Below are 27,521 nucleotides of genomic sequence, written 5' to 3'. Positions count from 1 at the left end.
GGAGTATACAATTTTGAATTAAATCATTATTTAATCTGCAATTATTGTTCTTTCATTTATCCTGTAACCAGTCATTTTTACATGTAAATATTATAATTTGTCTTATTATTTAGCTAAATGCAAACTATCATCCAAACTGTATGTAGGTACATCCCTGGCTGTCCGATAACAGGTCCTGATGGTATGGCTTGTCCTGTACTGTGTATTTGCCCAGAGTGCATTGAGTGTTCCTTTCTAAACATAGCAATGTGAGTGCAAAGAGGACTCTGACCACAGATGTTGGAGTGAACTGGCAAGCGAGCCAAGTCCTCATTTAAAGGCAAGGGAAGTGTGAATACAAAGCGTACAGTTCTCTTTTTTTCACCCCAGAGTTCACTGAGATCAGTTATTTTTAAAGCGGACTATAATGCGAAAACCCTAACCTAATCAGCCCCTTTCTCCTGTACCCTTACAGCGGAGGAGGTTGAGAGGCTGGCCGCAATGCGTTCTGAGTCCCTGGTCCCTGGCACACACACCCCGCCCATCCGCCGCCGCAGCAAGTTTGCCACTCTGGGCCGTCTCCTCAAGCCCTGGAAGTGGAGGAAGAAGAAGAGTGAGAAGTTCAAGCAGACCTCTGCAGGTAAGGGCCCAAGATGTGAGCGCTTCACACACACACACACACATGCATACACAACACAGCCTGCTGACCCCAAGTACTTCTCAGACCTCATACTGGGCATATCTCCAGTCTTTACTCCCATACCCTCTACCTGAAACTGTGTCCAAATACTTAATCATGCAGTAAAGTTTGAGTGACGTGCTGCTCTGCGTTGCTTGGAAGCTATAAAGTTTTCTAAAAGCATGACGACAATTTTTTGCATTCTGCTTTGGCCAGTCCAGGAGAAAGGTGGCCTATACGCTGCAAGGTGATTGAACTAGTGGTAAATTGATTGAGCTAAAGTGCAGAGTGCAGTAGTTTGACAGCATGAGCTTTCTTTACACTTCTTGTGATCCATAAGTCAGAGGCAGGTGAAGGGCACACTGTCTTAGATATTCTGCACACGGTCCTGGCTTGCCACAACATTTATTTACTATTAGCCTTGGTGTGAACTCCTGACAATCTGACCTCCTCCCCTGTCCATTTACTGCCCTTGCCTGACTATATAATATGCCATTTAGCAGATGCTTTTATCCAAAGCGACTTACAGTCATGCGTGCATACATTTTTTTGTGTATGGGTGGTCCCGGGGTTCGAACCCACTACCTTGGCGTTACAAGCGCCGTGCTCTACCAGCTGAGCTACAGAGGACTATCCACTGGACATGAAAAGATGTCTTGTGTTCTGAATCAGCTCCCTCACTCCGACTTTCCATTAGGTCTGTGAGGTGGAGAGCTGAACTCCTGTCTATATTTGGGTTCCTGCTCCTCCAGGCTCTGCTGATGGTTTTGATGTTACCCCGCTTCTCTGTTCCCAAGAGTTTTCTTCCCTGAAGCTGTGCTGGGTAATACTGGATTTGATGGTGCTTTCTTTAGTGTTCAAATTTCCAATGAATGCAGTTGGTCATTGATCAGTCAGTGATTTTATTGACATTGACAATGATGTGATATTCACGTTTTGATGCATTGTCTGTTTTTGAATCTTGTTCGTTCACTAAAGGTTTTGAGGGCTGCTCTACTGTGACTGTCGCCTTCCCCTCCAGTGCTCTTAGCTTTGGGTCTGGTTTGTATTGCTGTCCCACCTTACTCTAGCCTCTGGCCCTCTGCCTTGCCTCTATCCCTGGGGACTCTGACAAGCCAATGGCTCTGAGTGAACGCTGACACCTTGACTTTATGACTCTTCTCTCTCGTTCTGCTGCCACCCTTTTTTTTTTTTTTTTTCTTCTCACACATACTTTGTATGCATGGCGTTGACTGAATGTTTGACCCATATTTTTTTCCTTTTATTTTCCCTCGCTCCTGAGTGAAACAGAGCAGCAAAATGTAACACAATGAGTGTTTTTGTTGTGTTAAATCAACGGTAAAGCCCAATGAACAAGACTTCTCTCTCTATGTAGTATCCTTTTGTTTAGTCTGTATAATGTAGTCACCTCTATTTTTCCTACTGGTTACACTAATGGCATATTGTGACCTACTAGCTTTTCCCATTGGACTGGCTTCTGTAAGAGCTTTTCACTTCAGTCCCTTTTTTACTCTGTGAGTATGCTTATTCTTTGAAACACTGCAGAGGACATTGTAGATAGTTGTTTAGATGCATTTGCAACAAAGAAACTATGTATTATTTTATGGTAGGATGGAGCTCTGTCCGACAAGTTAGAACCAGGGTAGGCTATCTGGAGACTGCTGAGCTCATCATGTCTTACAGCAGTGGCCTCTGTTGCCCACTGACATTGACCAAGTTTAAATGCATACCAATATCCCGTTTATTATTTGGGATACTCAAGTATTCTGTCATATCCCGTTTACAATAATCCGCTCCTATCCGGTTTTGAGAAACCTGAATAAGATGCCTGGGCTATGCTGATCTTAGACTGGATACTGTGGCACGTAAACATCTTATACCATTTATTGTTGTTTTTCCAGGTCTGTGCAGACTCAGTTTTGCATAGGATCACCTTATGAAGATGAGAACAGTAATAGTTGGAATGGTAAAGGAAGTCTGGACACTGACTCTAGCCTATTATAATATTAACTCATGCAGAATTAAGTGTTTCTTGCAGTCAAATTATAGACCAAATGTTAGTTTTGGCTCGGGAACAGGAGTGGAGTGCATCTGATGTGTGTGAGCGTGCGCTTGGGGACCATGTTGTGTAGCCTAAACGTGTTCTCTTTTTCAGCTATGTAAAAGCTGACAGTATTTCACTTTCAACCACATAAAATATGCATCTAAGACTAACTGAAATACTTTCAGAAACATGTTTGATCATTTTCACCGCTTTTATTTCCTTGAAACTGGCCAACAAATTGCATTTAGAAATTTTGCGTGGTAAATCTCCCTGGTCCCTAAACCTCTTCACTCTGTGACAGAAGCAGAAATGAAAGAACTTTACTGACGTCAACTAGATTGTTGATGATGCATTCATTCTATTGATTTATGACATTCTGGTTAGCAAGGCTTTATTGAGTATTCTAGAGCATTAAAGTGGCAATATGTAACTTTTTGGGCTATCTGACCAAACTCACATGGAAATCTGAGTTATGCTCTATCATTCTACTTGAAAGCAAGTCTAAGATGCGGTAGAGCTGTTCTATGTGCCCTATTTCTATGCTTCCTGTTATGTTATTTTTTTTGTTTTTGCATCTTTTCCTTTCGGTTTTGTACACCAGCTGAAACAACAATATTTTTGGTTATGGAAAATATTTCACAGCGGTTTAGCTGATACAATGATTCTCTACACTATACTAGCTTATTTTGTCACAAACTGAAATTAGGCAAACTATTTAAGTTTTTAAGCAACCAGGAAATTGCAGTGATTTCTGCATAGTGCAACTTTTAGGAATGAAAGAAGAGAAGCTACATGTATCTACAGTAATGATATACAAGTTGATTATCAAATGTCGGGAAAGAGAACCAAACATGGAATCGCACCTCATAAAAAAAAATATTTCAAGTTTATTCATGGCTACAGGGTTACTCGAGCAGGATATCAAAGGTGCATGTACAGTGGGGGGGAAAGTATTTAGTAAGCCACCAATTGTGCAAGTTCTCCAACTTAAAAAGATGAGAGGCCTGTAATTTTCATCATAGGTACATGTCAACTATGACAGACAAAATGAGAAAAAAAATCCAGAAAATCACATTGTAGGATTTTTTTATGAATTTATTTGCAAATTATGGTGGAAAATAAGTATTTGTTCAATAACAAAAGTTTCTCAATACTTTGTTATATATCCTTTGTTGGCAATGACACAGGTCAAACGTTTTCTGTAAGTCTTCAAGGTTTTCACACACTGTTGCAGGTATATTGGCCCATTCCTCCATGCAGATCTCCTCTAGAGCAGTGATGTTTTGGGGCTGTCGCTGGGCAACACAGACTTTCAACTCCCTCCAAAGATTTTCTATGGGGTTGAGATCTGGAGACTGGCTAGGCCACTCCAGGACCTTGAAATGCTTCTTACGAAGCCACTCCTTCGTTGCCCGGGCGGTGTGTTTGGGATCATTGTCATGCTGAAAGACCCAGCCACGTTTCATCTTCAATGCCCTTGCTGATGGAAGGAGGTTTTCACTCAAAATCTCACGATACATGGCCCCATTCATTCTTTCCTTTACACGGATCAGTCGTCCTGGTCCCTTTGCAGAAAAACAGCCCCAAAGCATGATGTTTCCACCCCCATGCTTCACAGTAGGTATGGTGTTCTTTGGATGCAACTCAGCATTCTTTGTCCTCCAAACACGACGAGTTGAGTTTTTACCAAAAAGTTCTATTTTGGTTTCATCTGACCATATGACATTCTCCCAATCCTCTTCTGGATCATCCAAATGCACTCTAGCAAACTTCAGACGGGCCTGGACATGTACTGGCTTAAGCAGGGGGACACGTCTGGCACTGCAGGATTTGAGTCCCTGGCGGCGTAGTGTGTTACTGATGGTAGGCTTTGTTACTTTGGTCCCAGCTCTCTGCAGGTCATTCACTAGGTCCCCCCCGTGTGGTTCTGGGATTTTTGCTCACCGTTCTTGTGATCATTTTGACCCCACGGGGTGAGATCTTGCGTGGAACCCCAGATCGAGGGAGATTATCAGTGGTCTTGTATGTCTTCCATTTCCTAATAATTGCTCCCACGGTTGATTTCTTCAAACCAAGCTGCTTACCTATTGCAGATTCAGTCTTCCCAGCCTGGTGCAGGTCTAGAATTTTGTTTCTGGTGTCCTTTGACAGCTCTTTGGTCTTGGCCATAGTGGAGTTTGGAGTGTGACTGTTTGAGGTTGTGGACAGGTGTCTTTTTATACTGATAACAAGTTCAAACAGGTGCCATTAATACAGGTAACGAGTGGAAGACAGAGGAGCCTCTTAAAGAAGAAGATACAGGTCTGTGAGAGCCAGAAATCTTGCTTGTTTATAGGTGACCAAATACTTATTTTCCACCATAATTTGCAAATAAATTCATTAAAAATCCTACAATGTGATTTTCTGGAATTTATTTTGTCTGTCATAGTTGACGTGTACCTATGATGAAAATTACAGGCCTCTCTCAAGTGGCAGAACTTGCACAATTGGTGGCTGACTAAATACTTCTTTCCCCCACTGTAAATGGATTATCCTGAGTAAGACCTTAGCCGGGATATGAGCTATTATCCGGAAAACTATGCGAATGTAAATGTGGTCATTGATTGAGCAGAAGTTAAACTGAAATATTGCACCAAGTTTAGGTTTGATCATTGGTCATGGCTTGTAAAATGTTTACGGACGGTTGGAAATCCTCAGCGGGTGGTGTTCCGTACGCTACACGATAGCAAAATATTTTGGAACAAGAAACAATGATCTTGTTATTGGATTAGGTAAGGTTTTACCCCCACCCCCTCACATTTCAGTCTGGTTTCAAATATTTTATCCTTACTGAACATGACTCCTTGTTTGGCTTGGCTGTTTGTTCTCTTATGGTGATTGTTGTTTTATGATGTTTATCATTGGGACTCTGATGGCAGGCAGGAAGCAGACCAGCTGCTGGGCATGCAGATGTTCCAGCCAGGTAATTGGATAATGTGAATGTGCACAAGCGGATTATGTATTCTAGTCAGGCGGGGAGGGGAGGGGAGGGGGGGCTTTACTCATAACTCCAGGAGTGAGCTAGCAACAGTACTCTGAATACTGAGCGTACTGAGAGCTGTGCCTGCTGTCATATTCCCTGTCTGTCAGGTAGTCTAGTGTTCTTATGGGAACAGAACAGAACACAATAGGAACTAGAGGTTCATGGATCAAGCTTTATTCCCTGGGTGGGCGGGACACTAATCTGACCACTCCTGGGTTTGTTTTTCATAATGTAGCCTAGAAAAAGACAAAAAAAAGATGCCTTTATTTTGAATGCCATTGAAAATACAGTATAAATATGCAGATTATTGGATCCCTTTGTTTTTCATGTTATGTAGCTAGACCTTTATTTAAAAATGCTGTATGCACCATGATAATTGTTGGGTTTATTCTCAGGCTGCATTTTAATAAATCATTAGAATAATTGATATCGGCCTGTTCTAAAAAATTAAAAGGTAACGAAAAGTAATGCCACCAGAGATGCCATAACAGCCACAAACTGCTTTGTCACTCGTGTACAAAAACCCTCTCTAGCTCTGCCTAAACACAGATGCTTAACTCCAGACGTGCGCGCCACAACATCTGTGACACGGCATGGAAGTTTTTCGGCAGTTTTGTGAGGCTAACTGGTGAATGAATTGCCTAGCTAAAAGCCTCACATTGCAGATCCCATGCCTGGGGCTTGGTACTGTAGAGAACGTTCTGCCTCTCCTCTATCTGGGTCAATTCACGGCAGAATAGATTTCTCTCTAAAACTAAGCGTAGCATTTGCAAGTCGATGCAGTCAGTGTGTGTTCAACGATGCCAGTTTAATTTAATATGCTCCGAGACGAGTCCCTCCAATGAATTCATAATCCGCTCTCATCTTGGTGCAGATCATGAGTAGCAAGCATAGCCATGATTGCCAAGGTTTATTGTGGAAAGAATAACTCTGACTTCACATTGTCACTTGTTCAAGCTCTGGGTCTGAACCAACTCGCACACTACTATTACTGTTGAATTTTAAGTTTTCAATACAATTCTGGAACCGAGCGACAAGTTGTGATTTATATATTATTTTGTATTTTTTTAAATATTTTCTGTGAACACTGAATAGCTTCTTTCTAAGTGTACAGTAATATCCTTTATGTTCCCATTTTCTAGAACCACATGTTTGTGACAAACCTGAAGACCTAGCTGGCCGAGGTTTGTTCTGAATCAGTGGAATTATTGCATAACTGCGCATATCCCATCATGGCGACGCAAGCCCTTATGTCATAAACCTTTTGGTAATAATTTTTTCATTTTGATCACATTTAAATGTAATCTCAGAATGCTTTTTGACATTCTCACACACAACCCAATTTACCTTCAATATTCAACAGCTTGGAATCATTGGAAATATTATGAAGCCTGTTGCTCCTTGTCTGTTCTGATTTATAAGGTCAAATCATATTAAACAGAGTAACAATGTATCTGTTGCGTAAAAATTTTCGCGGTTTGATAGAATTTAGGTATAAGTCTTAAAGTGAATTTTCTGTGACAAACTGAGATATATTTAGGTTTGAAGTTTAATTAGAAAGAGAACATGGTGACCAGTATCTACCAATAATCTCTGTAACACTCCTAGCCTCACAGCAGTGCGGCAAGACCTTTCTCTGCGATTTCATTCCTGGCTGTTACAAATGTGATTTGCACAGCTGCCATTTACAGAATCATTATCATTTGATTGGCCAGCTTGTGACAGACATTGTGAATTAGACTGAGAGATGTGATTGGTGCTTTATCGAATGAGGCCATTTAGACCCAAACGGCCTGGTCCTCCCTCTGCCATATTCTTCACACACCAGGAGAGAGGAGGTATTGATCTACTCCACACACTCCCACCATTGAAACTGGCCCACTTCCTCTTGGGTATAGACAGTATAGGGTGGGAAGGTGTTTTTATTTTTTTATAACCAGTGCTTTCCTACTTCTCTGCCTGGCTGCTGTACTAGTTTTGTAGGTGGATATCCTGCTCATGGCATTTTATTTTGGTATAGAAGTCCATTTATGCAAAATAGCATATTTTTGCACACTACCCAAATTCCACTTCTCCCGAGGCTCCAGTAGAGGTGACTCTTTCTGGATGGTGTAGGGATGTTTTGATCCTGTCTACTTGCCAAACCATTTCAGCAGCAGCCAACACGTGGCTTCCAGCCCATCCCCAACATGTTTCGCTGGGTAGCCTTTGAAGTTTGGATGGTGTCTTAAACATCTGGAGTCCTGGAGGAGCTCATAATGAAGCATACGATAACTTTATTCAATGTGACATTTTAGAACACCTGGGTTCACTCCGACTGCCTGCACTAGGGGTCAAAACAGTTTCTGACATTTGAATGATTCTCATGTGTGTCTTCCCTTTTTGAGTTTAAGCCATTAGTTATAATCCACACAGTGTATTGACTGAGAGGAGGGGGAGGGGGGGGCCTGTTGATGGGCTTGAGGGACCAAACTGTTTTGGGTTCTATTTAATTTTGGTAAAGGTGCATTAGCATTGGCCCTGGCCCCTACTGTTGAAAGAGCTGTGGGCGGCTCTGTATTCCACTCACATGTGCACACACCACATTTGCATGCACATGCTCATGCACACATACTATACGTTTGCGTGCACGCACATAATCTCACTTGAACAAGTGCTGGTGGCCTGCAGGGAGATTGTTGCGCAGTGTGCTGCTCAAGTGTTCTTGCTGCTCCTCATTTCACATTCTTAATTGGTTCCTTTGCAGGGGTAGATTTATAAATTACTAACGTGACACTGAACTGCCTCGGGTTCAGCCCAGCGATAGATAACGTCCCTCAACTGCTGAGATTTAAATATAGAAGGGTTAGCTTGGGATATGCCTAATTGACATGCTCGTACATAATGCATTACTTTGGGAGGTGTTGCATTGCCTTTATATTATTCTCTTTCATTATTACAAATGAGGTTAAAATCTTCCTTCATGCCTTTGAAGAAATGCCTTGAGTTGATACATTTATTTCCAACTGAATTATGTTAGACATGTTTGACCATTTCAACAGGCTTAACTGTTTTTTGCACATTTGACTAATCCCTAAATTCTTCTACATGATTTTGATGAGCAGTTGGGCATCGATTCATAATATTTTAGACTAAGTGAAACTGAGTTTGTTCAAATTTTTGCACCCATCCCTCATGTCACTCGTGTCCCCATGGTGAATGCATGGCCTCTTGGGAACATAGTGTGACGCACTGTACCCATGATGACCAGAGTGCCAATGACGTGTGTGTGTTCAATCCCAAGTGTGCAGATCAGTGTTGGGAGCCAAGCGAACACATTTTATGGAAATTACCAGGGGAAAATTGCCAATATTAACTAATTGATGACGTGGGTGATCCAACATAATCCTCATCCTTGTTTTCCTAATCTTGTGATTAGCTCTACAACAGGGATCACCAACTACATTCAGCCACGGGACGATTTTTCTTTGCTTTCATGAGCGGATGGTCAGGGGTCCGGAACATAATAACAAATAATTTTGTAGACTTCAAATTGAGCGCAAGAAGCCCAAACAGATATATTTGACTAAAATATAATCATTTCAAACCTTGCTTAACATTTGTACACTGCTCAAAAAAATAAAGGGAACACTTAAACAACACAATGTAACTCCAAGTCAATCACACTTCTGTGAAATCAAACTGTCCACTTAGGAAGCAACACTGATTGACAATAAATTTCACATGCTGTTGTGCAAATGGAATAAACAACAGGTGGAAATAATAGGCAATTAGCAAGACACCCCCAATAAAGGACTGGTTTTGCAGGTGGTGATCACAGACCACTTCTCAGTTCCTATGCTTCCTGGCTGATGTTTTGGTCACTTTTGAATGCTGGCGGTGCTTTCACTCTAGTGGTAGCATGAGACGGGGTCTACAACCCACACAAGTGGCTCAGGTAGTGCAGCTCATCCAGGATGGCACATCAATGCGAGCTGTGGCAAGAAGGTTTGCTGTGTCTGTCAGCGTAGTGTCCAGAGCATGGAGGCGCTACCAGGAGACAGGCCAGTACATCAGGAGACGTGGAGGAGGCCGTAGGAGGGCAACAACCGAGCAGCTGGACTGCTACCTCCGCCTTTGTGCAAGGAGGAGCAGGAGGAGCACTGCCAGAGCCCTGCAAAATGACCTCCAGCAGGCCACAAATGTGCATGTGTCTGCTCAAACGGTCAGAAACAGACTCCATGAGGGTGGTATGAGGGCCCGACGTCCACAGGACGTTTGGGATTTGCCAGAGAACACCAAGATTGGCAAATTCGCCACTGGCGCCCTGTGCTCTTCACAGATGAAAGCAGGTTCACACTGAGCACATGTGACAGAGTCTGGAGACGCCGTGGAGAACGTTCTGCTGCCTGTAACATCCTCCAGCATGACCGGTTTGGCGGTGGGTCAGTCATGGTGTGGGGTGGCATTTCTTTGGGGGGCCGCACAGCCCTCCATGTGCTCGCCAGAGGTAGCCTGACTGCCATTAGGAACCGAGATGAGATCCTCAGACCCCTTGTGAGACCTTATGCTGGTGCGGTTGGCCCTGGGTTCCTCCTAATGCAAGACAATGCTAGACCTCATGTGGCTGGAGTGTCAGCAATTCCTGCAAGAGGAAGGCATTGATGCTATGGACTGGCCCGCCCGTTCCCCAGACCTGAATCCAATTGAGCACATCTGGGACATCATGTCTCGCTCCATCCACCAACGCCACGTTGCACCACAGACTGTCCAGGAGTTGGCGGATGCTTTAGTCTAGGTCTGGGAGGAGATCCCTCAGGAGACCATCCGCCACCTCATCAGGAGCATGCCCAGGCATTGTAGGGAGGTCATACAGGCACGTGGAGGCCACACACACTACTGAGCCTCATTTTGACTTGTTTTAAGGACATTACATCAAAGTTGGATCAGCCTGTAGTGTGGTTTTCCACTTTAATTTTGAGGGTGACTCCAAATCCAGACCTCCATGGGTTGATAAATTTGATTTCCATTGATAATTTTTGTGTGATTTTTGTTGTCAGCACATTCAACTATGTAAAGAAAAAAGTATTTAAGATGATTTCATTCATTCAGATCTAGGATGTGTTATTTTAGTGTTCCCTTTTATTTTTTTGAGCAGTGTATATGATCATATACAGTGCCTTCAGAAAGTAAGCATACCCCTTGACTTACTCCACATTTTGTTATAGCCTCAATTCAAAATCGATTCAATTGATTTTGTTTTCTCACCCGTCTACACATAATATCACATAATGACAAAGTGAAAACAACATGTTTATAGACATTTCTTGCAAATGTATTGAAAATGAAATACAAAGATCTAATTTACATAATGATTCACACCCCTGAATCAATACTTTGTAGAATCACCTTTGGTAGTAACTACAGCTGTCTTTCTGGGTAAGTTTCTAAAGTGCTTTGCACACCTGGACTGTACAATATTTAAACATTTATTAATCTCAATTCTTCAAGCTGTCATTTGTTGTTGACCATAGCTAGACCGCCATTTTCAAGTCTTGCCATAGATTTTCAAGCAGATTTAAGTCAAAACTGTAACTCGGCCACTCTGGAACAGTCACGGTCTTCTTGGTAAGCAACTCCAGTGTAGATTTGGTCTTGTGTTTTAGGTTATTGTCCTGCTGAAAGGTGAATTAATCTCCCAGTGTCTGGTGGAAAGCAGGCTGAACCAGGTTTTCCTCTAGGATTTTGCCTGTGCGTAGTTCAGTTTCTTTTTTTTCTGGGAAAAAATACCCAGCCCTTAATGGTTACAAGCATACCCATAACATGATACAGCCACAACTATGCTTGAAAATATTGAGTGGTACTCAGTAATATGTTGTATTGGATTTGCCCCAAACAAAACACTTTTGTATTCATTTTTTTTCAGTATTACTTTAGTGCCTTGTTGCAAACAGGAATATTTGTATTCTGTACAGGCTTCCTCCTTTTCACTCTGTCAATTAGGCTAATATTGTGGAGTAACTACAATGTTGAGCCATCACCATTAAACTCTAACTGTTTTTAAAGTCACCATTGGCCTCATGGTGAAATCCCTGAGTAGTTTCCTTCCTCTCCAGCAACTGAGTTAGAAAGGACGCCTGTATATTTGTAGTGACCGGGTGTATTGATACACCATACAAAGTGTAATTAATAACTTCATCATGCTCAAAGGGATATTCAATGTCTGCTTTTTTTATTTTTACCCATCTACCAATGGGTGCCCTTCTTTGCGAGGCATTGGACAACCTCCCTGGTCTTTGGTTGACTCTGTTTTGAAATTCACTTCTCAACTGAGGGTCCTTTTGGATGTGTGGGGTACAGAGATGAGGTAGTCATTAAAAAATGTTAAACACTATTGCACAGAGTGAGTCTATGCAACTTATGTGACTTGTTAAGAAATGTTTTACTCCTGAACTTATTTAGGCTTGCCATAACAAAGAGGTTGAATACTTATTGACTCAAGACATTTTCAGCTTTTCATTTATGAATTTGTAAACATTTAGAAAAACATAATTCCACTTTTGACATTATGGGGTATTGTGTGTGTGTGTGTGTGTGTGTGTGTGTGGGCCAGTGACAAAATATATAAATTTAATTCAGGCTGTAACACAACAAAATGTAGAAAGTCAAGGGGTGTGAATACTTTCTGAAGGCACTACCTCTGGTGTGGGAATACTTTTTGGAACAGATTTCCTAAATAAAAATCACTTGGCGCTGATTTGCATTTTTTTGCCCCACTTATTTTTTTATGTAAAACAATACAAATAAACGTTTTAATATTTGTTTTGCTCAGAACTTGTGGGGCCAAATAAAATGACATGCGGGCCAAATTTGACCTGCAGGCCGCCAGTTGGGGAACTCTGCTCTACAACAACCATAATGAAGGATTACTGTGTCGGTTTGATATTGAAGGTACTCATGTTTTTCCATATTCGAATGCTCCTGCACCATTGATTTTGATGATTGAACAATCCTCATGCTTTCTCCCATGTTTTTCCCTCAGCGTTGGAGAGGAAGATGTCGGTAAGGCAAAGCAGAGAGGAGCTGATCAAGAGAGGCGTGCTGAAGGAGATATTTGAAAAAGGTGAGATGCTTTCCTTATGAAAATAAATTTATTTCTGTGCCCCTAAAATTAGTGGGAGAGAGATTTAAAACAAAAATTGGTCTTCTCACAAACGTCTGTAGCGTCCGAATGGGGTGGCCTTCAAACTAATATGACCACTCTATGGAACGATGCTACCATTATTACAGATAGTCATGAATGAATAATGATTAACAAAGTTAGACTCACAAATATCATACCCCCCCAAAATTGCTAACCTCCCCTGTTATTGTAATGGCCTACAGGTTATTTTATTTGGCCCCTCAAGTTCTGTGCAATTTATTTTATTTTATGATTTACATAAAAGACTAAAAACACCAACAAATCAGCTCCAAGGATTTTAATTTTTGAAATCTTTTCGAAAGTACTCCCATGCATAATAGAGATACAGTGCCTTCAAAGTATTCACACCCCTTTTTAGTTTTTCTACATTTTGTTGTTACAGAGTGAATTTAAAGGAATAACATGGGAGGTTAGCATTTTTTGGGGGGTTATGATATTTGTGTGTAGGGCTGTTTTGGTGACCATATTACGCATTGCAGAAAAACATTTTAAATGATTTTAAGATGTCTTTGGTACATAATTGATCTAGCCTATATTCCAAAAGGAAGTAAATAGCCATATTAGACGGAAATACATAAAGGTAATTTCGTCAAACTTGAGGCTCACCAGTCTCCATGCTCCATTAGTTGCTCATTCAACATATTTTCTGCTACTTCACTCAATCCCATTTTTAAATGTCTCCCATCCTAACGGTTTTATATTCCCTGAGACCAACCAGAAATGTTTCCTTGGCCACACATTCCCAGATTTTCATAAAACAGTCACACTTGTGGTCTCTCCTTTTAAATGTTGCACTAGGAAAAAGAATGTGCTAGGTGCGGCTGGTGCACTTCAATTGGCTCATTCAGTGCAGGGGTGTAGTGCTGCCAGAGTGCACCGGAGACACTGCTACGTCTCACACAGTTGTTTACATTTGAATAAAGTTAGATCTAAGCTGAATCAATGTCTTGGAAGATCACATAATGATTCATTAGTAGTCTATATAACAGAAACAAATATAGCATAGTATAATGTTACACAAACACAATGTAATTTCTTATGAGATTTTGGATGGTTAGATGAATAGTCCAACAACACAAAATCTCATGAGGTCAGAACTCAACAGCGCGCGAATGTAGGCTACTAGGCAGAATGAGCTTTGCTTGAAACAAAATACAGGAAGGCTATGTAGTGTCTTAACACCATATGCTCTAATTTGCTCACTAAACAGTTATTCAATTGCAAGAAGCTCTAAATGCATATTCCAGGGTGTCCCGCAAAATCATCCTCTTGTCCCGCATTTGGGTATTTTTAAATGTGGTCACCCTACCAGCATGAGTGAGAGGGGAAAGTGGCCTGCATCAGCTATTCCAGTGCATATGATGACATGTATTTTTCCCCTGCCCATTTGATAATGGGCCAGTCTAAATCAAAACTAATTTGACATATTAGTAAAGACAATATTACATTGAGAATATTCTGATGGGGGAGGAAAATATGATCACTTGATGAGAAAACAGCGTGTGCAGCCTGAGGCAATGAGCGCAAGCTTTATTTTGCGACTTTCTCAGATCATATAGCCTGTAGTCTCATCATGCAGGCCATAGGCTATATGTTTTGATTTCTAAGACATTCTAAGGTTTGTATAATTCACAACTAAAGTTGCCAAATAGCTCTAAATCTAGCATATAGGACCTGTTTTCAAGTGATCACTTTTTTATGCTCAACATAGCAACTTCATATGTATGTGCATTTGCTCTGGAATGGGAAAGATATTCTTTCATTTTATTCAGCTAAGTTCAATTATATTCTTATTTTACTATAAAATAATGGCACAGGACTTATACACATATCTTGCCTGCTAAATGAACAAGCCTACAGCCTATGGCATGGAGCATAGCCAGATAACATACAGTAGGCCAACTTGTATTCTGTTCTTCTGAAATATATTTTCTTCATATCATAATGTTTCTTTAGACCTGCCTAAAATAAATGGATTTATTGTGATGGTGTATATTAAATTGATTTATTTGAATTTTTTTGTTTTTATGTAGATGTTCCAAAGGCGTGCATCAGTGGCTTATATGCGTGGACTGGAGATGCTAAAGGTGTTTATGTTAATTACGGTCAATTACCATGAGAGCGGCAGGCTTTTTCATGACAATAACCGACTGACACAATTTCATGACCGCCACAGCCCTATTTGTGCATCTAACTTTCACACTCATCATTATTCATGATTCCTCCAGGACTATCCATAATCATGGTAGCAACTTTCCATAGAGTGGTCATATTAGTTTTTAGGCCAAACTATTCGGACGCTACAGACGTTTTCATGAGAAGACCGATTTTTGGGAATTTTTCAACAACAAAAATTCTGTTGGCAAAGGGAGGTTAACTCCTCGAGTGCCGGAGTGGTGTCACACCTTTTTCCCCATCTCTAGCAAACACAGCTGCTTAAACTAAGTGCATTCTAAGCTGAAGATCATGATTTAGTTGAGTTGGAGGCGTGTTAGCTGTGGCAAAAGTGTGACACCAATGAGGCCTCCGAGGACACAAAATAATCTGAAACACACCCAAAACAATTTTTTAATAGCCTACTGTGTTCAAAATCACCCATCGTCCTTTGTATTGATGGCATTTGGGAAATGGAATAAGTGAAACGGGATTGTCTGATCCCTCTCAAACCTTGTCCTTTTATTGGAGCAATGGTTCATCAGTCTGATTTGCTCACGTGCTGTAGTAGGCTTACTCATTGCATTTCAGCTTTTGTGGTCCTTTAGAAACAACAGTCTCTTACCTGACAATGTGCATGAGGAAAATTATTTAGATAGACCGTCAACCAAGGAAAGTTGAACTACTACTATCAACTTATGGTCACAAAAGGGTATTTTCTCATGAGGCCCCATGTGTCAGACATCGGTCTGTCTCCCTACGGAATTTCCCAGCTACGCATGGACCTCGTGCAGCCAGCTTGCTACAATCGTCATTATGCAACCATTTTCATCACTTTTTTTGATGTGGTTAGGAATTGGTCCATGGGCAGCTGTCAGACTCCACTGTTTGAACATCTCTTGGAGTATCCTCACTTTAGAATGAGTCATTTTTTTCTCGCCGTTGTTGCTAGCGGGAGGCGACCTCTTGACGCGAAAGGAACAAGGAGCTGTGGTGCATTTGAGGTTGTCACAGCAGGATCTGATGGGCACAAAACACACCTGTCTGGGAGGATTCATTTGTGTGTGTGTGTATATACAGTGCATTTGGAAAGCAGACCCCTTGACTTTTTCCACATTTTGTTACATTACAGCCTTATTCTAAAATCGATTTAAATAGTTTTTTCCCCCTCATCAATCTACACACAATACCCCATAATGACAAAGCAACAACTGGTTTTTAGAAATTTTAGCGTGTGTATATGTATGTGTGTGTGTGTATGTGTATGTGTGTGTATATATATATATATATATATATATATATATATATTAAATAAAAAAAACTGCAGTCATATTTACATAAGTATTCAGACCCTTTACTCAGTACTTTGTTGAAGCACATTTTGGCAGCAATTACAGCCTCGTCTTCTTGGGTATGACGCTACGATCTTGGCACACCTGTATTTGGGGCGTTTCTCCCATTCTTCAGATCCCCTCAAGCTCAGGTTGGATGGGGAGCGTCGCTGCACAGCTATTTTCAGGTCTCTCCAGAGATGTTTTGATCGGGTTCAAGTCCAGGCTCTGGCTGGGCCACTCAAGGACATTCAGAGACTTGTCCCGAAGCCACTCCTGCATTGTCTTGGCTGTGTGCTTAGGGTCATTGTCCTGTTGGAAAGTGTACTTTCCGAATGCAATGTGTGTTTGTATCTCGCTACCATATCCTTCACTTGAATGATGCAACACCTAATTTGTTCTCTTCACCTTTGTAGACCATTATTTTCATTTCGCCTGTACATTATGTTTATAATTGGTGTTTCTGTCTCTCTCAGCAACCGTGGAGTTCCGATCCTCGATGGAGGCCGGAGTCTGTACTCAGGAGCTCTCTAGTATGAAGTCGTCTATGGTCCTTCCTTCAAAGAAATATGTTGGTTTCCTCTGCAACGTTCAGGACAACACCGCCAAGACCCCCATGTACCACAAACAGCCCCCTGCGCTCCCCCCCAAACCTTTCAACAGGATTCCCAACTACAGCACAGGTAAGCGCACATACATCAGCAACTACAGCGGCCCTGCCACTTATGCCCCTTGTTAATGTGCCAAAGACGTAGAGCTGGGTGACATGGACAAAAATCTGTATCGCGATAAATGAATTGATGCGAGAACAATATGTTTAACAAAGTGCACCAGTTAAAAATAAAAAAGTTTGTATTACTCTTTAAACTACTACTACTACTACTACTAGTAGTTTGATTATTGTAGCCATCAATTCTCCCATTAACAATCACCCATATAGCAAACGTATTTAATTTCAAACTTCACATTTCCATAGTATAGGCTACTTAACGTAATGAACGATATCAGCAAAATGCCTGTAAGTGCTTGGTATGGTCGGTGTCGATTTAATTTGTCTCAGCTCTACAAAGACAACTCCACAACAAGATTTGCTGATCCGCTTCAAGAAAGGGAAAGTGGATTGGACAGTCAGTCAAGCGCTTCTTGTAATTGTCTCTCCCCTGAGGGTGTTGAAGGACAACCACAGGTCTTCATCTAAGGCCCAGACCTGTCAACAACGGGGACATTGGGACAAGTGTTTTATATACATCATAATCATGTTTGGCACTCCGCACACTGAATACCAAGATGGAAGATCAACTGAACTTGCAAATGGTTTACAGTACAGAGCTCCGAGACAGACACACTGAACGTTTGTTTGGGCAGCTACGTAGTTGAATAATCCTAAACCTATTGTCCGTAGACACGTGTGTGTGCATGCACGCACACTGTGTCTCTGTGCAGATGGCGGATGGAGAGATTAGTGTCATTAAGTCCCAGTGTAGCCAGGTCAGCTCTAGTCTGTCTGTCAGGGCCTATCTGTCAGTCAGATAGAAGTGGCAATAGCCTAATCTAATTCTCCCTGCTCAATCAAGTCTGGGCCTTCTACTGTACACAGTCACTTCTATCCACTGTATCTGACTGTCGCCAGTGTCTTACAATATGGCCAAGAGCAGGTTACGTGTCCAGGAAAAACGAATGCATGGCCCTAATTATACTCAACAATTAGCAGCTTTGAAGAACCAACATGTCAAAGTCCCTGCACTAATCAAAGTATGCACTACTCCCTGCTATTGCAATTCAGAAAAAAGTGACATTGACATTTACCTGTTTTAATGTTAATGTTTTGGTCTCTTTTTTTCTTTCTCTACCCATCTCTGTCCAGACCCTTGCCAGCAGATGAAGCTGCCCTGTATGCCAGGCCAGGGAGGGAAGCTCTCTCCTCTTCTACCTCCCAAGAAGGTTATGATCTGCGTGTCTCAAGGGGGAATGGACAACTCCTCCTGCTCCTCACCCTCTCCCCTCAGGACCTTCTCCCAGCAGAAGTGCCCCCCTCCACAGGGCCATCCCCCCCACCATGGCCCTCTGTTGCCCACGCAGTTCACAGCCCTGGCCAACCTCCACCAGGGCCTCATGGGGGGCGGGAACCACCATAACCACGGACACACCCACAACCATAACCATAACCATGGCCACAGCCACCCGCTCCAGCTGCAGTACGGATCCATGCAAGGCCACGCCCCCAGCCGCATCATCGAGGAGCTCAACAAGACGCTGGCCTTCAACCTGCAGAGGCTGGAGAAGTGAGTTGTTGTATACACAGTATTAAATAAATAAAACCGTAATGTATGTATCTCTGGTTGAATAGTTTCTATAGCAGGTAGAAATTTATAGTTTAGATGGCACAACTTTATAATGGGAGTGGAGTGTAGCATCAGTTCTATTTCAAAATTAAATATGAATTATTTTTTTAAATTCGTGTTCAGTCTAGCAGGTCCAGCTGGTTTGTAGGTCAGGTCACCCCTGCCTGGTGATATTGGTGTCAGGCTGCCACCATGTGGCTCTGCTGTAGAGGTCTGACCCAGCTCGCTCTGTCCCACTGGTAAAGGGTGGCCCACTTTGACAGCAGTGTGTGTGTATGCACCATGGCACACAGGCCTCCTCCAAAGGCAATCCTGGCACAGCATGTCCTGTCCTCTACCCTCCCCCCTACCAGACACTGGAAAAAGGAATATGGAGAAATGTATTGGTAAATTGGACATGATGTCATTTCTCTGTAGCTTATGTAACATTTGGTTGCAGAAATCAAAAAATGGGACAAAAAAACCTCAACAAGAATCAATCTGTCAGCCATTCTTCATCTCCCTATCTTTTAATTGAAACGGGACAAAGCCAGTATCATCATCATTGCATGTGTAGAGGGGTACTGTAGAAGAGCTAGGTACCCTTATTTATTCAGGTAGACTATGTATGCATGAGTACAATACATCCTCTCAATGGGGGTCCTTATTTTTATTATATATATATATATATATATATATATATATATAGCTCAAAAAAATAAAGGGAACACTTAAACAACACAATGTAACTCCAAGTCAATCACACTTCTGTGAAATCAAACTGTCCACTTAGGAAGCAACACTGATTGACAATACATTTCACATGCTGTTGTGCAAATGGAATAGACAACAGGTGGAAATTATAGGCAATTAGCAAGACACCCCCAATAAAGAAGTGGTTCTGCAGGTGGTGACCACAGACCACTTCTCAGTTCCTATGCTTCCTGGCTGATGTTTTGGTCACTTTTGAATGCTGGCGGTGCTTTCACTCTAGTGGTAGCATGAGACTGAGTCTACAACCCACACAAGTGGCTCAGGTAGTGCAGCTCATCCAGGATGGCACATCAATGCGAGCTGTGTCTGTCAGCGTAGTGTCCAGAGCATGGAGGCGCTACCAGGAGACAGGCCAGTACATCAGGAGACGTGGAGGAGGCCGTAGGAGGGCAACAACTCAGCAGCAGGACCGCTACCTCCGCCTTTGTGCAAGGAGGAGCAGGAGGAGCACTGCCAGAGCACTGCCAGAGCCCTGCAAAATGACCTCCAGCAGGCCACAAATGTGCATGTCTGCTCAAACGGTCAGAAACAGACTCCATGAGGGTGGTATGAGGGCCCGATGTCCACAGGTGGGGGTTGTGCTTACAGCCCAACACGTGCAGGACATTTGGCATTTGCCAGAGAACACCAAGATTGGCAAATTTGCCACTGGCGCCCTGTGCTCTTCACAGATGAAAGCAGGTTCACACTGAGCACACGTGACAGAGTCTGGAGACGCCGTGGAGAACGTTCTGCTGCCTGTAACATCCTCCAGCATGACCGGATTGGCGGTGGGTCAGTCATGGTGTGGGGTGGCATTTCTTTGGGGGGCCGCACAGCCCTCCATGTGCTCGCCAGAGGTAGCCTGACTGCCATTAGGTACCGAGATGAGATCCTCAGACCCCTTGTGAGACCTTATGCTGGTGCGGTTGGCCCTGGGTTCCTCTTAATGCAAGACAATGCTAGACCTCATGTGGCTGGAGTGTGTCAGCAGTTCCTGCAAGAGGAAGGCATTGATGCTATGGACTGGCCCGCCCGTTCCCCAGACCTGAATCCAATTGAGCACATCTGGGACATCATGTCTCGCTCCATCCACCAACGCCACGTTGCACCACAGACTGTCCAGGAGTTGGCAGATGCTTTAGTCCAGGTCTGGGAGGAGATCCCTCAGGAGACCATCCGCCACCTCATCAGGAGCATGCCCAGGCGTTGTAGGGAGGTCATACAGGCACATGGAGGCCACACACACTACTGAGCCTCATTTTGACTTGTTTTAAGGACATTACATCAAAGTTGGATCAGCCTGTAGTGTGGTTTTCCACTTTAATTTTGAGGGTGACTCCAAATCCAGACCTCCATTGGTTGATAAATTTGATTTCCATTGATAATTTTTGTGTGATTTTGTTGTCAGCACATTCAACTATGTAAAAAAAAAAAAATATTTAATAAGATTGTCATTCATTCAGATCTAGGATGTGTTGTTTAAGTGTTCCCTTTATTTTTTTGAGCTGTGTGTGTGTGTATGTATGTATATGTGTGTGTGTATATATATATATATATATATATATATATATATATATATATAGTACCAGTCAAAAGTTTGGACACACCTACTCATACAAGGGTTTTTCACAAAGACACAGCGGTTGGAACCAAAAATCTCAAATTTGGACTCCAGATCAAAGGACAGATGTCCAGCAGTCTAATGTCCATTGCTCGTGTTTCTTGGCTTCATGGTCTGCGTGAATCAGACCATAAAGGCCTGATTCACGCAGTCTCTTCTGAACAGTTGCTGTTGATGTGTCTGTTACTTGAACTCTGAAGCATTTATTTGGGCTGCAATTTCTGAGGCTGGTAACTCTAATGAACTTATCCTCTGCAGTAACTCTGGGTCTTCCTTTCCTGTGGCGGTCCTCATGAGAGCCAGTTTCATCATAGCGCTTGATGGTTTTTGCGACTGCACTTGAAGAAACGTTCAAAGTTCTTGATTTTCCGTATTGACTGACCTTCATGTCTTAAAGTAATGATGGACTGTCGTTTCTCTTTGCTTATTTGAGCTGTTCTTGCCATTATATGGACTTGGTCTTTTACCAAATACGGTAATCTTCTGTATACCAACCCTACCTTGTTACAACACAACTGATTGGCTCAAACACATTTAAGAAGGAAATAAATTCCACAAATTAACTTTTAACAAGGCACACCTGTTAATTGAAATGCATTCCAGGTGACTACCTCATGAAGCTGGTTGAGAGAATGCCAAGCGTGTGCAAAGCTGTCATCAAGGCAAAGGGTGGCTACTATAAAATAAAAAAATACTTTGAAGAATCTCAAATATAAAATATATTTTGATTTTGTTTCACACTTTTTTTTTTGGGTTACTACATGATTCTGTATGTTATTTCATAGTTTTGATGTCTTCACTATATTCTACAATGTAGTAAAAATAAAGAAAAACCCTTGAATGAGTAGGTGTGTCTAAACATTTGACTGGTACTGTGCGCGCGCACACACACACACACACACACACACAAATGTTTGTTTTATCCTTGTGGGGACCAAACAATTGATTCCCCATTCAAAATTATATTTTCCCTAAACCTAATTCTAACCCTAATTGTAAGCCTAAAATAGCCTTATTCCTGTTGGGACTGGCGAAATGTCCCCACTTGTCCTAATTTACCTTGTTTTACTATCCTTGTGAGGACTTCTGGTCCCTACAAGGATAGAAAAACCAAAAAAAACACACACACAGTCCCTCTCACGACTCCTTTCCTCCCTGGTCCTATGATTACTTGCTTTGCGTGTCTCATGGTGAGCTGAACAGTCCTCAGTGGGCGCTCACAGCAGGGGCTTTGTGGGTAGTCTGTGATATCCGTGTAGGCCGTTTGATATGTGGATCAAAACCCCACTCTACAACTGCAGTATGCAACCAGTCCCTCACGCTGACCCAGGTAATTGACCACTTTGTTTAATTTGACCTGAAAGGTCTGTGACATGAAGGATATGGGGAACTAGCTAATGGTATGTAGGCTGTGGCTGTCATACAGACTGAACTCCCAGCTAGGAACCTATGGCTCAGACAGACACACATATCTGGTTAACTATCTCAATGGTTGCAAGTCAAGATGGACAATTTTGTGCTAATGACCATGATCCAGAAATGGCTAGCTCACAGCCTCACACTCACACATCGAGGTGCGTCAAGGTAATTCCAGCCACTGCCATTTCACAGATGACTTACACAGGAGATAGGAATGAGTCAACCACTTGTAGAGTCATGGTCATAATGACTCTCTATAGCTTGTTGCATTTCTATAGCAACCATTAGATTCCCACTGGAACATGGGAAAGTGGAAGATGGGCGAGGTTACTGTGAAGAAGATTCTATCCATCATTACCACGAACATGAACACTATCCCCCACCCTCTCTCTTCTCCCTGCAGCAATGCAATGCATTCTGGTCAGTGTAGTCTGCTGGACAGAAGCCAGGTGCCCTCTTTGGTCATCGACGAGGACGACAAGGAGAACATGCCCAACGAGTCCGACTACGAGGACCTCCCCAGCATGTACAAAGACGAGGATGAGGATGATGATGAATATGATGACGAGGATGATGACTCGCTCTTTACAAGTAAGGGGTCCATACACACACACACAGAAAATGTTTGTCCCCTAAGCCACATAGCCCAGATGTTGTTTTTTTAAACTAGTGGCGTCTCTGCACTATAGTTACCCTGGGTCTGGTCATTTCTGTTAACTTTAGGTGGGTCTTTGTGTAGGTACCATGGGTCTGGTAATTTCTTTAACTCCTGGCGTCTGTCTGTAGGTACCCTGGCTCTGAAGGTGCTGAGGAAGGACTCTCTGGCCATCAAGCTGTGTAACCGTCCATCTAAGAGTGAGCTGGAGGAGAAGAACATACTGCCAATGCAGACTGACGAAGAGAGGCTGGAGTCCAGGCAGCAGATAGGCACCAAGCTCACACGGTAAGAGAGAGCGGGCACACACAGACTGCCCATGCAGAACTCCCATAACATTAGAGGATCGCAAGGTGGACCAGGGTCTTCTCAGTAGTGCAATTATCAGAGTCACAGATGGATAGTGACTAAAACAGACTTCATTGTATTTCTGTAAATAGAGAGCCGTGCCCACTTCATATGTTAAATATCTTCAACAACCTTAATGTAGCGCTAGACTAAGTATGCCTCTTGTCTGCTGCAGTGAAGACTGGCAGCTCTCTGTGTTTTGAAAGGTGTGTCCATTTCTCCTCTATAAGAGCTGTCAGGAAACTTTTAACAGACAAATATGGCGCTTTGGCCCACTGGGAAAATGGTCTGATATCCCTTCTAACATAACTAGATATGACTCATCTCACTTAAGCAGTTCACTCCCTTCTGATGCTTTAAAAGCAAATGTAAACTTGCGTTTTATCAAAACACTTTTCCATTTTATTTTATTTCCATCTGTTTTAAAGACAAACCTTCCATCTCAATGAGCTGACGTCATTTCAGCAATGCATAATCTGTCTCTCTCTGTTCTCGCTCGCTCTCCCTCCCTCTTTTCTTCCCACTGCCTGCCGTCCTCCCTCGCTTACTGAATCACCACTGTGATATGTGTCAAACCATTACCACCCCACTCCTCCTCACTCTCACTATACTGACAGAACACACAGTGGTTACACACTCGCTAGCCAATCTCATGCAAACACAGCAGTAACACACTCATTTGATTCATATTTAATTTGAACATGGCAATATACAGATGGGTTATTTTTAATCCAAGGAGAAAATAACATAGCCATGACGTCTTTGTCAATGAATTTATGGTTTCAATTAATCTACCATCACTGAACAGGATTCTGTTTGGACAGAACAGAACCTGCGAGTGGGGAGACAATGAGATGGTACTGAATAAAGGGCTGGACAGAATGGAAAGGGGGGAGTAGAAGAGCGAACAAGATCAGGAATGTGAGGAGAAGAGACTGGGTGTTAAAGAGAGGGTACATTTATGGTTTGATGTGAAAGAGAAGAGGGCGTACTCTGCTACTATTCCCTGCTGTGATTGGCACACGGTGTGGTGTTCGCAGAAGGCTTGTTGTAATGTGGGAAGCAGCCATAAGAAGAGAAATAACTGGACGTTACACTGAGAATGGAATGGATCTCTTGTGATATGGATATTGCACATGACAATATATCAACGTGAATTTGATTAATTGTGCAGCCGTAGCACTACATTTAGCAGGGCTCATAGGGCTCTGGTCAAAAGTAGTGCACTTTATAAGGAATAGGGTGCCATTTGGGACGCACTCATAAGCGTCATAACTCCCAATTTCTTGCTCTTTTCCACATGCATTGTGCTCCTCCGTAGCGGATCTCTTTGTGTCAGGCCAGTATAAATGGATGGTTCTAATCCTGGAGGAGGTCATTATGACCTTAACCATCTCTTCTCTCATATTTTCTCCTCTCCTCTCCTCATTCTGATGGTGACGGAGACCGAAAGAAGTGTTGTGAGTGATTTTATTTTGCACGCGCTATTGTCATGACACTAAACCAATCTTTACAGTAGAACAAGCTAATCAATTCCAGTCTTGAGTGACCGCTTGGTAAATAATGGTCCGTGTGCAGTTTATAAGGTACTAATTTAGCTTAAGTGTGTGTGGTAACTTTTTTTATTTATTTATTGGTTGTCAAAATATCACGTTATTTCAGCATATTGATTATGAATTGGAACATCTCAAACCGGTGTTTTGTCATGGCCATAAATCAAAAAGCCGTGACAACAAGAAGCAGCAGCAGTATCATTTTCAAGTTTTAGGAATATAAATGGTACTTAAAGTAGAATCCAGTAGATGTTTTTAAATCCGGTTAAAATCTACTGAATGAGCCCAAAAACATGTTTCTGATTTTGATATTAGTGAAATTGTGAAAATATGTTTTTGTCCTGGCTACACATGGTGACAACTGTGCTAGCCATAATGGCTATCATCAGGTGGTGGTCAGCCATGTAGCCATCTTAGCTGTAAGGATAGCTTGCTAACATTGGCATGCTAGACAACTAGGCTACCGATTTTTAACATAAGTTAGACTATTAGATAGCTAGCCATACTAGCTGCTAAAGCCATCCATAGCTAAATATATATATATATATATATTTCATCGCTAGCTACAGTGCGTTCAGAAAGGATTCACACCCCTTTACTTTTTCCATATTTTGGTGTTAGAGCCTGAATATAAAATGCATTAAATTGAGTTTTTTGGGGGGGTCACTAGCCTGCACACAATACCCCATAATGTCAATGGAATTATGTTTTTAATTTTTTAATCAAAATAATTAAACATTAAACGCTGAAATGTCTTGAGTCAGTAAGTATTCAACCCTTTTATGACAAACCTAAATAAGTTAAGGAGTATACATTTGCTTAACAAGTCATATAATAAGTTGCATGGACTCACTGTGTGCAATAATAGCAGTGAATTTCTAACACCGATTCAACCACAGACGAGGTTTTCCAATGCCTCGCAAAGAGCATTGAATATCCCTTTGAGCATGGTAAAGTTATTAATTACACTTTGGATGGTGTATCAATACACCCAGTCACTACAAAGATACAGGCGTCCTTCCTAACTCCGTTGCCGGAGAGGAAGGAAACCGCTCTGGGATTTCACCATGAGGCGAATGGTGACTTTAAAACCGTTAGAGTTTAACAGCTGTGATAGAAGGAAACTGAGGATGGATCAACAACATTGCAGTTACTCCACAATACTACCCTAATTGACAGTGGAAAAATGAAGCCTGTACCGAATAAAAAATATTCCAAAACATGCATGCTGTTTGCAACAAGGCACTAAAGTAAGACTGCAAAGAAACATTTTGTCCTGAATACAAAGTGTTATGTTTCAGGCAAATACAACACATTATGGAGTACCACTCTCCATATTTTCAAGCATAGTGGTGGCTGCGTCATGTTATAGGTATGCTTGTAATCGTAAAGGACTGGGGAGGTTTTTAGCATTAAAAAAAAGAAACTGAATGGAGCTACTGTAAGCACAGGCAAAATCCTAGAGGAAAACGTGGTTGTCTGCTTTCTATCAGACACTGGCAGATTAATTCACCTTTCAGCAGGACAATAACCTAAAACAAAAAGCCAAATCTACACTGGAGTTGCTTACCAAGAAGACTAGTGAATGTTCCTGAGTGGCCGAGGTTAGTTTTGACTTAAACCAAGTTCTTTTTGAAAATCTTCCGACTATCACTGTTCAGTTTGTATGCACAGCTCGATTTGATTGGCCTGTATTGGCACGATGTGTGATATTTGATTTTGATTGCTGTTTAGTCAGTGACCAATCTTTGTTTTGGGGGGGGCTCTTAGGGACTATTTTAAACTTTCCGTGCCCTCGTGAACTGCTATTATGGATGGCCTACAAAATTCTGCATACATTAAATGACAAAGTATGTGGACACCTGCTCGTCTAACATCTCATTCCAAAATCATGGGAGTTAATATGGCGTTGGTCCCCCCTTTCCTGCTATAACAGCCTCCACACTTCTGGGAAGGCTTTCCACTAGATGTTGGAACATTGCTGCGGGGACTTGCTATCATTAAGACACAAGCATTAGTAGGGTCGGGCACTGATGTTGGGTGATTAGGCCTGGCTCGCAGTCAGCGTTCCAATTCATCCCCAAAGGTGTTCGATAAAGTTGAGGTCAAGGCTTTGTGCATACCAGTCAAGTTCTTCCACACCGATCTCGACAAAACATTTCTGTATGGACCTCGCTTTGTGCGTGGGGGCATTGTCATACTGAAACAGGAAAGGGCCTTCCCCAAACTGTTGCCACAAAGTGTAAGCACAGAATCCTCTAGAATGTAATTGTATGTGGTAGCGTTAAGATTTCCCTTTTACTGGAACTAAGGGGACTAGCGCGAACCATGAAAATCAGCCCCAGACCATTATTCGTCCTCCACCAAAGTTACAATTGGCGCTGCATTCGGGAAGGTAGCTTTCTCCTGGCATCCGCCAAACCCAGATTAGTCCGTTGGAATGCCAGATGGTGAAG

The 27,521-nt window shown here is 42.2% G+C and overlaps 1 protein-coding gene across 1 annotated transcript in view; it reads left to right on the top strand.

Annotated features, from left to right (window-relative positions):
- Nucleotides 1–465: 465 nt before the first annotated feature.
- LOC311146467 (phosphatase and actin regulator 1-like) overlaps nucleotides 466–27,521 on the top strand; it is a 40,956-nt gene continuing 13,900 nt past the window's right edge. The window contains exons 1-6 of the mRNA XM_084182974.1: nucleotides 466–619; nucleotides 12,746–12,826; nucleotides 16,869–17,075; nucleotides 18,257–18,674; nucleotides 22,913–23,100; nucleotides 23,296–23,452. Coding sequence (XP_084039100.1) covers nucleotides 481–619; nucleotides 12,746–12,826; nucleotides 16,869–17,075; nucleotides 18,257–18,674; nucleotides 22,913–23,100; nucleotides 23,296–23,452 — 1,190 coding nt within the window. The 5' untranslated portion in view covers nucleotides 466–480. The remainder of the gene's footprint in view (nucleotides 620–12,745; nucleotides 12,827–16,868; nucleotides 17,076–18,256; nucleotides 18,675–22,912; nucleotides 23,101–23,295; nucleotides 23,453–27,521) is intronic.

The sequence above is a fragment of the Coregonus lavaretus genome (genome assembly GCF_964263955.1).
Source record: "Coregonus lavaretus genome assembly, chromosome: 19".
Taxonomy (NCBI): domain Eukaryota; kingdom Metazoa; phylum Chordata; class Actinopteri; order Salmoniformes; family Salmonidae; genus Coregonus; species Coregonus lavaretus.
Note: the sequence above shows the minus strand (reverse complement) of the source record. Positions and strands in the feature narration are given on the sequence as shown.